At 38.1% G+C, this 16,703-nt stretch overlaps 1 protein-coding gene across 1 annotated transcript; it reads left to right on the top strand.

Annotated features, from left to right (window-relative positions):
- Positions 1–1,450: 1,450 nt before the first annotated feature.
- Positions 1,451–3,211, top strand: foxi3a (forkhead box I3a). The gene is made up of 2 exons (XM_079835051.1): positions 1,451–2,110; positions 2,219–3,211. The coding sequence occupies exons 1-2, from the start codon at positions 1,558–1,560 to the stop codon at positions 2,740–2,742; spliced, it is 1,077 nt and encodes a 358-aa protein (XP_079691177.1). The 5' UTR covers positions 1,451–1,557; the 3' UTR covers positions 2,743–3,211.
- The last annotated feature ends 13,492 nt before the right edge of the window (positions 3,212–16,703 follow it).

The following is a 16,703-nucleotide window of genomic DNA, read 5'->3' as shown; positions in this document are numbered from 1 at the left end:
CAATTTCCCTTTTCCCCCAAATAATCTGCTTTGAGAGTCAAGTTAGGGCAGACTGCAATTGAAGTGGCAGCAACACTTACGGTAACACTTTATTTTACAGTGACCTCCTTATAACACGTTACATGTACATAGAAATAACAGTAAATAATGCATAATTACACACAACTAACCCTAAACCAAACCCTAATCCGACCATAACTTTTAACAGTTAATTAATATCACTCAGTATTTAAATATATAATTACACTGTAACGCTGACACCTTAAAAAAAGTGTAACTACACTTGCAGTGTCATTGTTACATATGTTACATGTAGTTAAAATAGTAATAACTATAAATTATGTATAACTAGGCCTACATGCAACTAACCCTGAACCAAACCCTATAGGAAAAAGCAACAGATGTAGGCTACATGTATTTATTTAATATTACTCAGTAGGCTACTTAAATAGCAGTGTAACAAATACAACTTAAAATAAAGTGAAAACATGATGGTAAATATTTTAGACGTCACGGGACCAACTAGAAAATGAGCGAAATCGGTGTGTGGAACTTTTTCGTCCTCGGGAGTTGGATTCCTTTTCGCCCGCGAAAATTAGCCGATTTACGTTAAATATGAGCGCGCGTTAAAGGTAAAAGGCAGGCCTACTCACTCATTGCGGTTTTGATGTAACTTCAAAAACAGGTTTTAATCATCTGGCCACTATAGCTGGAAAAACGGATCAGACGGTTAAATAAAACAGACTACAAAGTCAGACTAAACAATTAATCTCGCGCGATCAGGCCACGGCTCCGACACGGCAGGGAGTCACTGCGTGTGGAGGAATGGGTGGTGCGCGTGCACTGTTTAAGAATGTAAATTACGTTTGAGACCCAATGGCTCAAATTGAAATCGCATTATCTCAAGTGAAATGTAAACAAATGAACCAAGCCTAAGGCATGATGTTTATAATGCCACAGCAACCTTGTCAGCAAATTGGACACGATTGATTTAATTAGGCTACTTATTTTTTTTTTTATCTACCAAATAATTTTCTACCCCTTTTACTTTAATAGCTTATTAAAACACAATAATCTCTGCTTGTATTGTAGTGTTAAATATGCTATGATTAGTTGAATTGTGGTAAATTGTGCACATTTGAAACTGATCCAGAACTGTTCCAATATATCTAAATTCAACATGTTTGCTATGTGACATACACAAGTTTTTGTTTTGTGATATAATGATATGAAAGTTATTTTAATTTAAGGAATTTAAGTGAATCAACCCATGAGTGACTCATGAAACTTAAGATATTTCACTGATATATCTAACCACCCATCCATTCCCCGAGGTGCCACCCCCGCCCCCAAACAAATGAGGGCTGAGGTATGACCGTGACAGCCAATCAGAGCAGAGAGGGTGTTACAAAACTTGTATAAATACTTCAGGTGAGACAGGTGTCAGGTTGTGATGCACCTGACCAATCCACCTGTGTGAGAGAGAGGCAGCAGAACAGTAGTAGGTAATTTCTCCCAGAACGACAGAACAAACAGAAGGGGAAAAGGGAGGAAAGCATGACGTCATTTGTTCCACAAGCCCTTTCACCCCAGTTCCACAGCATGGGGCAGGAGTCCCAAGAGTTCAGCCTGTATGGTGACAACTACTACAGCACTCAGTCTGTGCCTAGTCCACAGCAAACCCTGCCGTCCGCGTACGATTTCGGAGAATACGCCGGACAGACCTCCAACCCTTACCTGTGGTTCAACGGGCCCGGGCTCAATCCGGCTCCCTGTCTCAGCGGAGGGCCTCAGCACTACGGGATGACGAAGCCCTACATGGCTGCAGGTGGAATCGGAGGCTCAGACGGCAGCATCAGCTGGTTCTCCCTGCCTTCCCAAGAAGATCTGATGAAACTCGTGCGGCCCCCATACTCTTACTCAGCACTCATTGCGATGGCAATACACGGAGCCCCAAGCCGCCGTCTCACTCTTAGCCAGATCTATCAGTATGTGGCTGACAACTTCCCCTTCTACAACAAGAGCAAAGCCAGCTGGCAGAACTCAATCCGGCATAATCTCTCGCTCAACGACTGCTTCATGAAAGTGCCCAGAGATGACACCGATCCAGGTTAGAACATGCTCAAACTTCTTCTTTTAGTGTAACTGCTTGGGTTTTAGTTAAGTTTAAGTTCATTTTTAACTGCCAAAATAACATAAAGTTACTTCTGTTGAACAGGTAAAGGCAACTATTGGACCCTTGACCCAAACTGTGAGAAGATGTTCGATAATGGCAACTTCCGTCGCAAAAGGAAGAGAAAGTCTGACTCTTTGGCCGAAGACGAGGGTAAAGGCTATTCTGGGTCGGACTCTGCTCTATCAAGTCCTAAGGAGCCCAGCGACACGTCCGAGAGAGGGAACTCTCCAGTCTCCACAGACCTGACACCGTGTCTCAAAGGCTTCCTAAGTCAAATGGGTGATGTGGCTTCAGGCTCAAGAGAGGCTCTTCTCCCATCTCCCCTGGCATTGCCTTTGAGCCAAAGATCTTCTCCGACTGGGGCGTATGACTCGTACTCGCCGAGCGCAACCGTGCCGCAATGGGAAACCCACATCCCTCCCCCTGTCGCATCCAACATCTCCACTTCACCCGCTCCATACACAGACAGCTATAATGACACTATGCTCAACCAGTACACCAGCCAGCTCTATCCAGTGCTGGGCTCCTCTGACTTGCTGTATCCACGGGAGGGAACAGAGGTGTAGCACTGGTCATAGCACCATCAGGTATGAACTGTGGCCGCAGGCACTTGAGGGAGCGGTCGGCCTGCATCGTGAGCCAACTTCCCACCGCAGTGCCTGGTTCAGCAGGTCCGAGTGGACACGGAGGAGATTCCCTCTATCTGACAGTTGTGTGAACGCTCTCTCACACGCTATTCTCAGACTCAGACTTGCTGACATCATTTAATTCATGTTGCAGCTAAAAGACAACACTAATCGCCCTGGGCTACTGCTCCCAGTACCGTTGTGGTTTTTGTTTTGTTTTTGCAACACATATTAATTCTGTAAAATTGAAGCCTGGAACATGCATAAATGCACTGACTTTTGGCATGAATATGAATTTGTCCATTGTTCTATATTTTGTATTTGTGTTGTTTGAATTATATATTTTGTGATTGTAATATATACTGTATTTGCCTAAATAAACATGCATATTCACAATTGCTATACCATCCTTATTGCTATCATATTTATAGTCATAGGGAAAGTTCACCCAAAATGTGCTGTTATTGTATAAAATCTTAAACTTAAGAAAAATAGGGCAACACTTTAAAATAAGGTTTCATTAGTTGAAATTAGTTAACATGAACTAATAATGAAACGCATTTCTACAGCATTTATTAATCTTTAATGCTAATTTCAGCATTTACTATAAGTAAAATCAAAAGTTGTATTTGTTAACATTAGTAAATGCACTGTGAATGAACATAAACAAACAATGAAGGACTGTATTTTTATTAATTAACATTAACAAATACAGTAACAAATTTGCTCATGGTTAGTTCATGTTAGTTAATGCATAAACAAATGAGACCTTATTGTAAAGTGTTACCAAAAATAGAAGTCTTGCTTTGGCATGAACTAACTGAAATGAAATAAGTGGAAGCACTGAAGTTATCAAAACTGATAAACTGTATACAAATAAATAAAATAAAAAACACATAACAAAATTCTTAAACTAATACTAAAATATAAAGTATTAAGAAATAATGCTAAAAAAAACCAACAAAAAAAACGATCATGTATTTTCAAATCTGGACTTTCTTTCTTCTGCTGAACACAATAGAAAAAGCTTTGTTTTCTTTTTTTCCATTCCATGAGAGTCAATGGGGTTCAGTGTTGTTTTGGAACCCATTGCAATTCATTATATGGACAAAAACAGATTAAATATTCTTCAACATATCTTCCTTTATGTTTCACAGAACAAAGTCATACAGGCTTATAACAACATAAGGATGAGTAAAGGATGACAGGTTTGTTTGCTTTTTAAGTGAACTGTCCCTTTAAGTCCCTTTCACCTATATTTCAGTTGCATTACATAACAATGAGCGGAACATTTTCCATTATAAATTAAAGACTGAACCAAAAGCTAAATTAAAACCATGAAATGGAGAAAGAAAGAATACATTTCCTGAATGTTCAATACAACGGCAGAGATGCATCACAAAACTTTCACCTATATTTCAGTCGGATTCATGCTTATCAAGATGTGAACATCAACGCTTAGGCTGAGTCAAAGTTAGATCTACCTGCTATCTGCCAATAGAGTTAGTGATCCATCCCACATAAAGGAGACGTAGGGAGGGAGATCACCAAAGGAACCGTTAAACAACATGCCTTAAACACAAGAAGAAACAGCCATCATTTGCAGCAAGAGAGCAAGACGTAATTATCAGTGCTTTTGGCTGACTTAAGTCCATTCAATCTGATCCACACTAAAGAGGAGGTCAGGCAAGAGAAAAGACTGCGAAAGGGACAATAAACACAAATGCCTAATGTGTGAAAAGGCAAGAACACTTCAAGCCTAGAGACCAACATGTGATTGTCACCTCAGTTGTCAAAACTACCTGCAGTCTGTCATTACAGCCACTGACCCAAAGTAAAAGAAAGGTGAGGGGGAATACAGCTAGAGGAACCGTTAAACAACAAACCCTAATCGAGAGGAAAAGACTGGTTTGACAGCCAGAGGGACAAAAAAAGTTATATGAAACAAAACTTGTTCCTCAGGGTCTCAAAATCTTTGGTTAAACAGCTACTCAGATGAAACACAATATTCCTCACAAGACTACAGATCTTTGTTGAAATCATGCAGCCAAGTCATTTATTTGCAAACATATATCTGGTAAAAAAAAGAATTTCCCTAGTTTAATGCAAGTTAAACTTGATCCACAGCATTAACACAAAAATGAATTTCCACTATCATTACGTTGAGGCACTTGAAAAATTGAAGTAAATTGGAGTTTTTTAATTTTTAATTTTAATTTTTAATTTTTACAATTCTTTTAGGATTTTGCATTATGCTGTCATCGCAGCAAAGTTAAATTTACATCAAATGTAATGTTTCTCCAGACTTAAATCACTTACGTCTTGTGGCTATATTACACTGTAAATGCTAACGCTCAAAATAATTAATTGGTTTGAGTAGGGTAAACTTAATTAAACAAATTAGCTGATTTTTTTGTAAATTAGCAAATTATTTGATTACTCAATCAAATTAACTTTTATGATCATTTAGAACTTTCTTTTTCTTTTGAGTTCTCAAAACTGACACATTTTCTGAAGTAATCTGAGTTTTACCACCTTGTTTCTTGTAATTAAGACTAACTTTTAAAAATTTAAAATTTAAAGAAAATAAATTGTTCTATTTCCCAGCATGCTTTGCTGTGGCACTCGAGAGTAAAAGCTAAAATTAAGTTTTTTTTTGTGTTTTTTTTATTTTTTTGTTGTTGTTGTTGTTGTATTTATTTATTTATTTATTGGGGGGGGGGTAGTTGTCTTTACTGTTTTGCTATGCTAATTTAGAATAGTTTCTGTGGTGTTTTTTTGGGAGGGTTACCATCATGGTGACGAGTGGAGCATGAGCTTGGTTTGAGAATAGCTCAATATTGTAACTGTATTATAATAGCATACTCATTCTGCAGTTGTTATGCTATGCTAATGCTATCAAATCAGTGTGTTACCAATTAGCAAGTTAGCATATATTGAATTAGCTAGTTAAATGTCACATGTTTTTTAGGCCAAACATTTTTTGTCAAATACAGCAAACATCTCCTCGCTATCCGCTAGCTGCCTGTCCCCTGAACACACTGTAAAAAAAACCGCGGTCTATGTGGTCCGCGTAAGCTCCACAAAAGGTTTATTCTTGTCGGCTATTGGCTGGAGCACTGTTTGTTATACTTCGTTGTCCAGACTGCCCACGTTTGTGGAGCTAACGCGGACTACAGAGACCGCGTTTTTTTACAGTGTGTTCAGGGGACTGCCAGCTAGCGGATAGCGTGGAGATGTTTGCTGTATGTGACAAAAAATGTTTTGGCCTAAAAAACGCGTGACATTGCTTAGAGCACCTTAAAGGTAAGCCAAGTTTCCACTGCTAAAATATTTAAGTTGAGATTACATGATAATTTAAAGTTAAATCTATGAATTAGCTTACTAAAATATTTCAATTTATGAGCACAAAGTAAAAATCTGCCAGTTCTGTTTACTTAAATATTTTTTGAGTTTTGCCAACTTATTCGGGTTCACAGTGTATTGAAACACTGAGGGGCCTGCATGCACCTGGTGCAATGTGGCGCCAGGCGCGACACAAGTGTTTTTTGCTAGTTTCAGCCTGATGCAGTTATCATTTTCACGTCCTGCGCCACATTCTTTAAAAAGCAAATGCATTTACACCCATCTGTTCGCCCATGAGTGTGCTTGTCAGAAAACGGGGTGTGTTCAGGCACACAATATTTTTTGTGTTATTTAAAGAACATGCTAGTAATATGAACCTATAGCCGGGTGCACAATGCGCCTAAACTTTGCTTATAACACACACAGGGACACGCAGCAGCACATAAAAATGTTTAAATATTAAAAATAAAAAGATTCCTCTCTGGAGAAGCGTTCAGTTTTTCCGCTTACAAATTTTGCCGTGTGAACAGCAAATCTGTCATGGCATGAGAGCAAATGGCTTTTAAAGGGAAAGGGAGGATTGAATCTGATTGATTTATTGTGTGTTACGCCCAAAACACACCCATGACCGATTAAGAGAATAGGGACAACCATTTTAGACCATATGTTGGGCTCGCCGACCATTTTTCCCGTCGTTAAACTAGCAAAAGTGGATTCGGACACGCCCTAAGTCCTCCTGCGTAGTGCACTTTAGACCATGCGCTTAGATCGTTAAAATAGGGCCCTGAGTATTTAAACGTTTATAGAAACTTTTACAATTATTTTTGTGGTAACAATATGCCATTAGTCCTGTTCATTGAGCTAAATACTGCCGAAAGGTTAGCTTGACTTCATCATGAATGGACTGATTTGAATGGGACTGATTGTGCTGTGACATATTATACGTTATATCTTGCAAAACAACCAACTCGTTTATTCCCTCAGGCAGTGAATTTATAGATTGGCATTGACTAAAAAGCAGAATATAGATCACATAGAGTATGTGACGCACTGCTTGGTGTGTGTTTTCTTAAATGCAAGATTTGGGAGTGCAGATAAAAAGAAAGCAAATTTGAATAGTAAATTTAAGCAGTTTGGACCAGTTGGTTTACATGAGTGTTCTGTCCCCACTCCCAGTGCTCATGAAAGAATTCAAATAAGCACAGAAATGCTGAGGTTACCTGCTGACTAATTACAGCCGTGGGAATCGTCTTTCAGCCCGCTCCCTCATACCAAACAGAGGGAAACTGCAATGCTCTGCTTCCATTGGCTCATTTGGATGAGGCATTTGTAGGTATGGCAGAAAATAAAACACTGATGTGAAATAGGAAGATCATTCCTTTAGATTTGAGAGAAGTGAGTCAGCTGTTCACTGCTGGTTTCAGCAGGGTTTCACCTTTCAGTTCCCTAAACCTGTTCCATCCTCTTACCTCCCCCTACACAATACAGAGGGGTTAAAAGTCTCTGACCTCAGCGAAAATCTGAGACTTCGAAATAAACAGTACATTTTAAGAGTTTGAAGAATATGCAGTGAAGAAGTGTAAGATGTATAAGATTCTGTACTGGGTCACTAATCAAATAATTTGTAGAGAGGTTTGTACCAAAAGGTCTTTGGATGTTCTTGCTTCCATTGCAACACATTCTAATGTTAATATTTCAATTTTTCCTATTAACTTGACTGATGCTGATAAATCAATTTAATGAAAATACACAATATTTTAAAAATGCCAAATTGAAGCATTCTTAGTATCTGTATAAAATAAAATAAATACAAACCTGTCAAACAGGCTACATAAATATACACTTTTAAAAAAAGGTTCTATATGGCACCAAAATGGTTCTTGGCTCGTAATAGGGGAACCTTTTTAAGTGCTATATAGCACCAATTTTGGTGCTTCAGCGGTTCTTCAGAGGTTCTTCAGCGGTTCTTCAGAGGTTCTTCACCGGTTCTTTGACTATATAGCACCACTAACTAAGGTGCTATATAGCACCGGTACCATGTACAGAACATGTTAAGAGATGGTGCTATATAGCTCCAAAAGTGGTTCCTCTATGATTACGACGAAGAACCATTTTTGGTGCCATATAGAACCTTTTTTTTTTAGAGTATGGAGGGATAAAAATGCCCAATTATATTTGCACAAAAAGGGCTCAGATATTCTTGCTTCCATCACTAAAAATGCTTGTTTGTTTGGGTCAAATATGGACAAACCAACCTTTGGGATTAATGTAAGTCTTTTTACACAACCCATGCAGAATCTGTGAAAATGTGATCATACAAAATAAAATATAAAAATCTTTTTTATTTAGTACTGTCCTGAATAAGATATTTTACATAAAAGATATTTACATTTAGTCCACAAGACAAAAAAAACAGCTGAATTTATAAAAATGACCCCCTTCAAAAGTTTATGAACCATTGAATCTCAATATTGTGTGTTGTTACCTGGATGATCTACAACTGTTTTATTGTTTTGTGATGGTTGTTCTTGAGTTCCTTGTTTGTCCTGCAGTTAAACTGCCCAATGTTCTTCAGAAAAATCCTCCAGGCCCTGCAAATTCTTACATTTTCCATCATCGTTCACCCTGTAGAGAGTATCCTATCTATACAATATATTGCCAAAAGTGTTGGGTAAAAATAATTGAATTCAGGTGTTCCAATCAATTCCATGGCCAAGGGTGTATAAAATCAAGCACCGCATGCAGACTGCTTCTACAAACATTTGTGAAAGAATAGGTCACTCTCAGGAGCTCAGTGAATTCAAGCATGGTTCTCAGATAGGTTGCCACCTGTGTAATTTACATTTACATTTACATTTATGCATTTGGCAGACGCTTTTATCCAAAGCGACTTACACTGCACTTATTACACAGGGACAATCCCCCTGGAGCAACATGGTGTAAAGTGCCTTGCTCAAGGACACACTGGTGGTGACCACTGGGATCGAACCAGCAACCTTCTGCATATCAGTTCCATGGTTTCACCCACTGGACCACCAACTCCAACTCCGTAATAAGTCCATTTGTGGAATTTCCTCACTACTAAATATTCCACGGTCAACTGTTACAACAAAGTGGAAGCAATTAGGGTAGGCCACATAAAATCACAGAGCACAATGTACAGAAGACTTCATGTGGCCTTCAGATTAGCTCAAGAACAGTGCGTAGAGAGCTTCATGGAATGGGTTTCCATGGCCGAGCAGCAGCAGCCAAGCCTTGCATCACCAAGTGCAATGCAAAGTGTCGAATGCAGTGGTCTAAAGCAAGCTGCCACTGAACTCAGTAGAGACGTGTTCTCTGGAGTTACGAATCACGCTTCTCTGTCTGGCAATCCAATGGATGAGTCTGGGTTTGGCGGTTGCCAGGAGAACAGTACTTGCCTGACTGCATTGTGCCAAGTGTAAAGTTTGGTGTTGGGGGATTATGGTGTGGGGTTGTTTTTCAGGGGTTGGGCTTGGCCCCTTAGTTCCAGTGAAAGGAACTCTTAATGCTTCAGCATACCTAGACATTTTGGATAATTTCACGCTCCCAACTTTGTGGGAACAGTTTGGGGATGGCCCCTTCCTGTTCCAACATGACTGCACACCAGTGCACAAAGCAAGGTCCATAAAGACATGGATGAGCGAGTTTGGTGTGAAGAAACTCGACTGGCCTGCACGGAGTCCTGACCTCAACCTGATAGAACACCTTTGGGATGAATTATAGATGAGACTGCGAGCCAGACCTTCTAGTCCAACATCAGTGCCTGACCTCACAAATGCGCTTCTAGAAGAATGGTCAAAAATTCCCATAAACACACTCATAGACCTTGTGGAAAGCCTTCCCAGAAGAGCTGAAGCGTTTATGGCTGCAAAGGGTGGGCCAACGCCATATTAAAGGATTAATTCACTACAAAATGAAAATTTCCTGATATTTTACTCACCCCCATCTCATCCAGGATGTTCATGTCTTTATTTCTTCAGTCGAAAAGAAATGAAGTTTTATATTCATTTAAAAAAAATTTTTTTGAAAATGATGATCGTTTCACTAGATAAGACCCTATTCCTCATCTGGGATCACGCAGAGCCTCTGAAGCCCTTCATTGATTTGGACCTTCAACATTTTGGTTGCCATGGAAGTCTATGATGGGCAGAGAAATCCTGGAATGTTTTCCTCAAAAAACATAATTTCTTTTCGACTGAAGAAAGAAAGACATGAACATCTTTGATGAGATGGGGGTGAGTAAAATATCACGACATTTCCATTTTGAAGCACTGTAAAAAATCCAACTCACAAAAATATTGACTAATGTTTTAGTTAACTGCACAATTAAATGAAAAAAAGTTGGCTTAACCAGTGAAAAGAAGTTGGTTCAACAATCGTTGGACTAACCTTGTACATTCGATTTGTAAATGCAAGTTAACAAGCATACAAGTTGCAACAAGTGAACAATGCATTCTGGGTGCATCATGCAAAACTCATCCATGGCTCCCAGAATGCATTGCGGCATGAAGCATGTCATCATTGTTGAGATTCATAGCCTGATTCTGATTCTGAATTCTGACTGAATCTCACAGGAGGTTTTAAACCTTATTCAGCTTTTCCGATTAAAACAGTGCTGGATCTTATCTAGAATCACAATAAAACAAAGTAAATAGTATATTGCTCATATTAAACGCAGTCATAAAAGCAGTAAATTAAACCATTATAAGGATTATATTCTTATCATCGAGCAGCTGACAGCATCAGATTGTGTTTTCTCTTGCTTTTCTTGCATAGCAAACTCAGTTATAGCAGCCAGAGAAACACTAACATTAAAAAGTCATCAAACTGCCCAACTAAAGAAAACACTGATCACCATGACGGTGACATCAACAAATAAAAAATAAATAAACACAAAATAAACAAAACTATAAAAACTCAATCACCTGAACAAAAAATCTTAAATTGGGAGACATGTGACCTTACTCAGTTAATTGAGTTAAGTGAACTACTTTGTTTAAAAGTTGGGTAAACTCAAAAAAGCTGTGCAGCAAGTTGCCTTACAATTTTAAGATGTCAACTTTTCTTTTTATTACAGTGAGTGAACTAATCCTTTAAACCCTACGGATTAAGAATGGGATGTCATTAAAGTTCATGTGCATGTAAAGGCAGGCATCCCAAAACTTTTGGCAATATGTGTGTGTATATTCAATCTTTATTCACCCCATATTAGAGTCTGATATGGCTTTAACATATTAAAATGGAGGGAGGGGGGAAACAGTGTACTTTTCATTCAATTTTATTTTCAAGTTTAGATTTAATGTAAGCTGAAAAAAATTATTTTGAACCCACATGGAAGGAACCTATATGAGGATAGGCACATTTATGAAACCTATATGCTGTTTATATGCACATATATGCTGCATATATACAGCATATATGCACATATATGATAATATATATGCCACATATATGCGTATATATGCCACATTTAGGCAAAATTGAGGTGCATATACAGGCCAGGTCTCCTGTATTGCGTCTTTATATCCACATATAAGCCCTATACATACAATATATGTCTCCTATATAGCTCATGGCAGGATCTGGTCATTTTGTTGCTCATATCTCACTTTGGCAACTGTCATACATGACGCCTGGCTCATATTATCTATTATCAATGCAATAACTAAGAACTAACTAAAAAAAAATTATGCAAGAACTTATGTATGTGCGAACACGTGAAATTGGTATCCCATGTAATTGGCATGTAATGGAATTTAACTATGGCAGTTAGGTGAGAGGAGATGGAAAGCTATGTCTACACGTTTTCCTGAAACATTTACAAGGTCGATTCTTTCTTGTATGAAGATAGTGGAAAAGAAGGAAATGTATAACAAATTTTTAATTTTTATTTTGTCAATCAAGCCTTTTTTCCAATTTCAAGTCACTTCCAGATTCACATTACAGCTCATACACATCCACACATTCACCGTTACATCCACCAAATGCAATGCAAAGTTTTCTGTATGGTCTTAATGCAGTTTCTAGATGAATATGGCTGAATAGGTGCACATATAGGTGAACATATAGGTGAACATATATGTGCATATATGCACACATATATACGTGCTTATATGTACCTATATAGGTATATGTATGCACATATATATGTACACATATATGTACATATATGTGCATATATGTACATATAATATAGGAAAATGGCCAATTTTATGTATGTCACATATATTAAAAACCTATTTCAAAACCTATATGTTTATATAGGTTCTTTCCATGTGGGAAGCATTTTTGTGTTTCTACACACAGCAAGACAAAAGTTTGTAACATTAGGAGTTTGATTTGTATTTAAATGATATTTTAAGTATATAGGCCTATCCCACTATTAAGCAATAATCTAATAATGAACCATAATGATGCTCACAACTTGAATGAATACCCTATTTTACCAGTGTAAATGGTCAAGATTTATGGCCCTGCGGCAGCGCATGACAACATAGGACACACTGATGTACAGATATGCCAATCATGTCTGCCTGTAACATCCAGTCCCTCCCTCCAGCCCTCGATTCCTCAAGTGTTTATTGTCAAAACACACGATTCACTGTCTCCCTACAACAAATTGACTCTACATAGATGTGTCACTTTGATCTAATCGATTGAATCTATCAACACAGAGTGTGCTGTGTGTTTATAGCCAGGTGCCTGGGCTGCTGTCTCCTGCGCTGATCTAGATCGGATTGCCTGTGGCTTAATGTAAGTGATACTGTAAAAATACTGTTTATGTTGCATATAGTTCAATTAACCAATAAAAATGTAATTGCTATATCTGTCATGTGCTGAGAGATATGCGGCTTTTACTTACTGTGGGCATTTTTGAAAGCTTTGTATATTTTAGTATTCTGACATATTTGATGGAATTATTCAGATTTCATACAAACATTATGCCATTGACTGCAGTTAACTTGAAATATCTCTGTCAGTTAAATTTTGCTGCCCTGCTCATTTAAATCCACTTAAAGTTAACATCTCAGTCTTGGCGTCTGTGCATGACAACAGAGACCTCGTGATCACCAGAACATCACAGATCGGCTGATAAACCTGGCATGTGCCGCTCACACACACACACACACAGATCTGCAGACCCTAGAAACCTCGCCCTGCCTTCATACACGTTCCTTCATCTCCATGCACACACACAATAGCTTCAATGCTGTCTGGCCTTGTTGAGGGGGCTATTCTATTGAGATCCAAAGAGCTGTCCCTTGTCCAACGACGCTGTAAGTGTGCCTACTGTTTACTGACACATGCCACATCAATGGGCCAGTGTTGCTTGTAAACACAAGGCCTGATGGGGAGATAGACTAAGACAACTTGATTAAAAATGCCCTACAGCCCCATCAAGTGCAGGTGTGTGGAGAAAACCTGTTGTATCATCTGAGCAGATGTTCCTGAGGAGATGTCCATGGTCAGTGGAAGAAACATTCTGCAGCTGGAAGAGCGAAGGAAGGAAAATCGATTTAAGCAACAAGTGTTTTCTGTTCTGTAATTTATTCCTGAAAGCAAAGCTGAATTTTCAGCATCATTACTCCAGTCTTCAATGTCACATGATCCTTCAGAAATTATTCTAATATGCTGATTTAAAGCTGAAGAAACAGTTGTGCTTTTTTTTCAGAATTCTTTGATAAACAGAAAGCTCAAAAGAGCATTTTATTTGAAATGTGTTGTAACTATCTTTACTGTTACTTTTGACCAATTTAATGCATTCTTGGTAAATACAGTTTTTTACGATTGTTTACACACTAAAATAGAAATTTCCACACAATTTGCAAAATTCTACTCCAATGAGCAAAACACCTCCACAGATTTGCACAACATTACACACAAGGTCTGCTTCACCCTTTTTGCAAAACATTACACACAGTGATTTGTAAAACTCTACACACATTTTCACACCTTAGACAGAGATAAGGATTGTGAGGTTACTTCCTTGTCATTACAAAGCCCCGGATTGCCAATGACCACACTAATGAACGAATTGGATAATCACATCCACCAGGTGTGGAAGCACACATTTGTTGAAAACGTAGCACTCAGGCTTTTACAGTAGTTTTTCTTCAGAGTAAAAGTTTATGTACATCATGCTTTTTATTTGTCTACAGATTTTATTTGTTTTATTGATTTCATTGTTGGTTGATTACTGTAACTGATTATGGTAAGAAATACTCTTAGTAAGTATTGAAATAAATACTTGAAATATTCAGTCTGCAGCATCAAGTGTTGTGCAGTGCAGTGAGGTTATAGTAGGCCTACAGTATTTGTCTACATTCTCCTATCTCAAAACAAATCATGAATAATGTTGTGAGTTTCTCACTATTTTTTGTCACCTAAATGATCTCTTACATACAGTAAGAATGTCTGGCTAAAAATCTATTTTTTTTTTTTTACAAATGTGTTTTTTATTTATCACAGCAGTGTGAAACTGGCTGCAATAGTGTATGATCATTGATGACTGTGTTGGTTAAATGAAAACAAATAGCATTTTCACAAATATGTGTATATGTTTTGACTGAAGTGTGTATGTTTTGACTGAAGTGTGTCATTTTGCAAACAATCTAGGAATTTTGCTAATTGAGTGTGGTGTTTGGATAATTGTGATTATATTTTGACAAAAATAACTCTGTTTTCAAAATTGCGTGTAAACAATTGAAAAAAACTGTAAAAGTATTAATGTTTTTTTGTAAAAAAATCACTCTTTTAGCTTAATTTAAATGTAAGAACAATAAACAATTAGGATTTATTCTTGGCATTATGTCATTGAGCATGTCTAAGACATGTGTTTTGACTGTTTGTGATTGAATATGGAGTTGAACTGTTTGTATTCAGGGAGCTTTGCATGGTTTCTATTGCTCATTCATTATCTGAGATGGTTTCTGTCACATTCAGCAGGCTGCTTGTCGTTCCTTATTCTGAGCAAAATAGCAGAAACCCCCAGTAATTCTTGGAAAATGTCATGTTTATTGATGAGCGCACTTCAACATTCAGTTACAGCTCATGTCTGTGCAAAACTGTTACATTCACCATGACGGTTTTCACGTGTCACAGCAATCCAATGCATGAGTTGCCTAAGGACAATGTGTGTGAGTGTGTGTGTGTGTGTGTGCATACCTGATAAACCGCACATTGTGAGGACCCAACAAAATAAGGGGAAAAGGATATAGTTTTTGTAGTATAAAAATAATTGTGTCTATGGAATAGGTGTGTGTGTGTGTGTGTGCTTGATTTAGCATAAGGAACAGGCAGTTCTCACTGTCTGTCTGACATGGCTTGTATTCCAGATTCTCTTTTAAAATAATTACAGTGGTAATTTGCATGTAAATATGGAGGGAAAATAGGTGCTGGAATGGAGAAGGATGAGCTTGATTTTCTGTCTGAACCCCTGCCAAAGAAAATTACATTCAATTATTGAATGTACGTTCAATATTTTAAAAGTAAGAATGCTCATGGCACTTGTACCAAAAGATTATTTTAAATAAAATAATAAAATTGAATACAGTACAAAAAACACATTTATTTATGTATTTATTTAAAGACACAATAATCATCATATATACAGTGAGGAAAACAAGTATTTGAGCACTCACCACTGCTATTTTGCAAGTTCTCCCACTTAGAAATCATGGAGGGGTCTGAAATTGTCATCGTAGGTGCATGTCCACTGTGAGAGACATAATCTAAAAAAATAATAATCCAGAAATCACAATGTATGCTTTTTTAACTATTTATTTGTATGATACAGCTGCAAATAAGTATTTGAACACCTGTCTATCAGCTAGAATTCTGACCCTCAAAGACCTGTTAGTCTGCCTTTAAAATGTCCACTTCCACTCCATTTATCATCCTAAATTAGATGCACCTGTTTGAGGTCGTTAGCTGCATTAAGTCACCTGTCCACCCCATACAATCAGTAAGAATCCAACTACTAACATGGCCAAGACCAAAGAACTGTCCAAAGACACTAGAGACAAACTTGTACACCTCCACAAGGCTGGAAAGGGCTACGGGGAAATTGCCAAGCAGCTTGGTGAAAAAAGGTCCACTGTTGGAGCAATCATTAGAAAATGGAAGAAGCTAAACATGACTGTCAATCTCCCTCGGATTGGAGCTCCATGCAAGATCTCACCTCGTGGGGTCTCAATGATCCTAAAGGCCAATTTATACTTCTGCGTCGAGTGTACGGCGTAGGCTACGCGCGTAGCCGACGCCGTCGTGAGCATTTATACTTCTGCGCTATTGTCCGCGTCAATGTGCAATTACACATGCAGACGCTAGTAGGCAGTGTCCTCGGGCATGTTGGTGTAATCAAGACAACAGCTAAAGAAGAAGCAGCTTGTGTAGAATCTGTACATTCATGTCGGAATATCAGCAGCAGTGAGAGAGCGGCTTTTCTTGCAGCTTGAGTTGTTGTATCTAATACAAATTAAGCATCTCTAGTTGATTAGTAGAGTTAAATAAGGCGATCTGGCGCTGGAATGTGT

The sequence above is a fragment of the Gobio gobio genome (genome assembly GCF_949357685.1).
Source record: "Gobio gobio genome assembly, chromosome: 14".
NCBI lineage: Eukaryota > Metazoa > Chordata > Actinopteri > Cypriniformes > Gobionidae > Gobio > Gobio gobio.
This window is presented reverse-complemented; position numbering and strand designations above follow the sequence as displayed.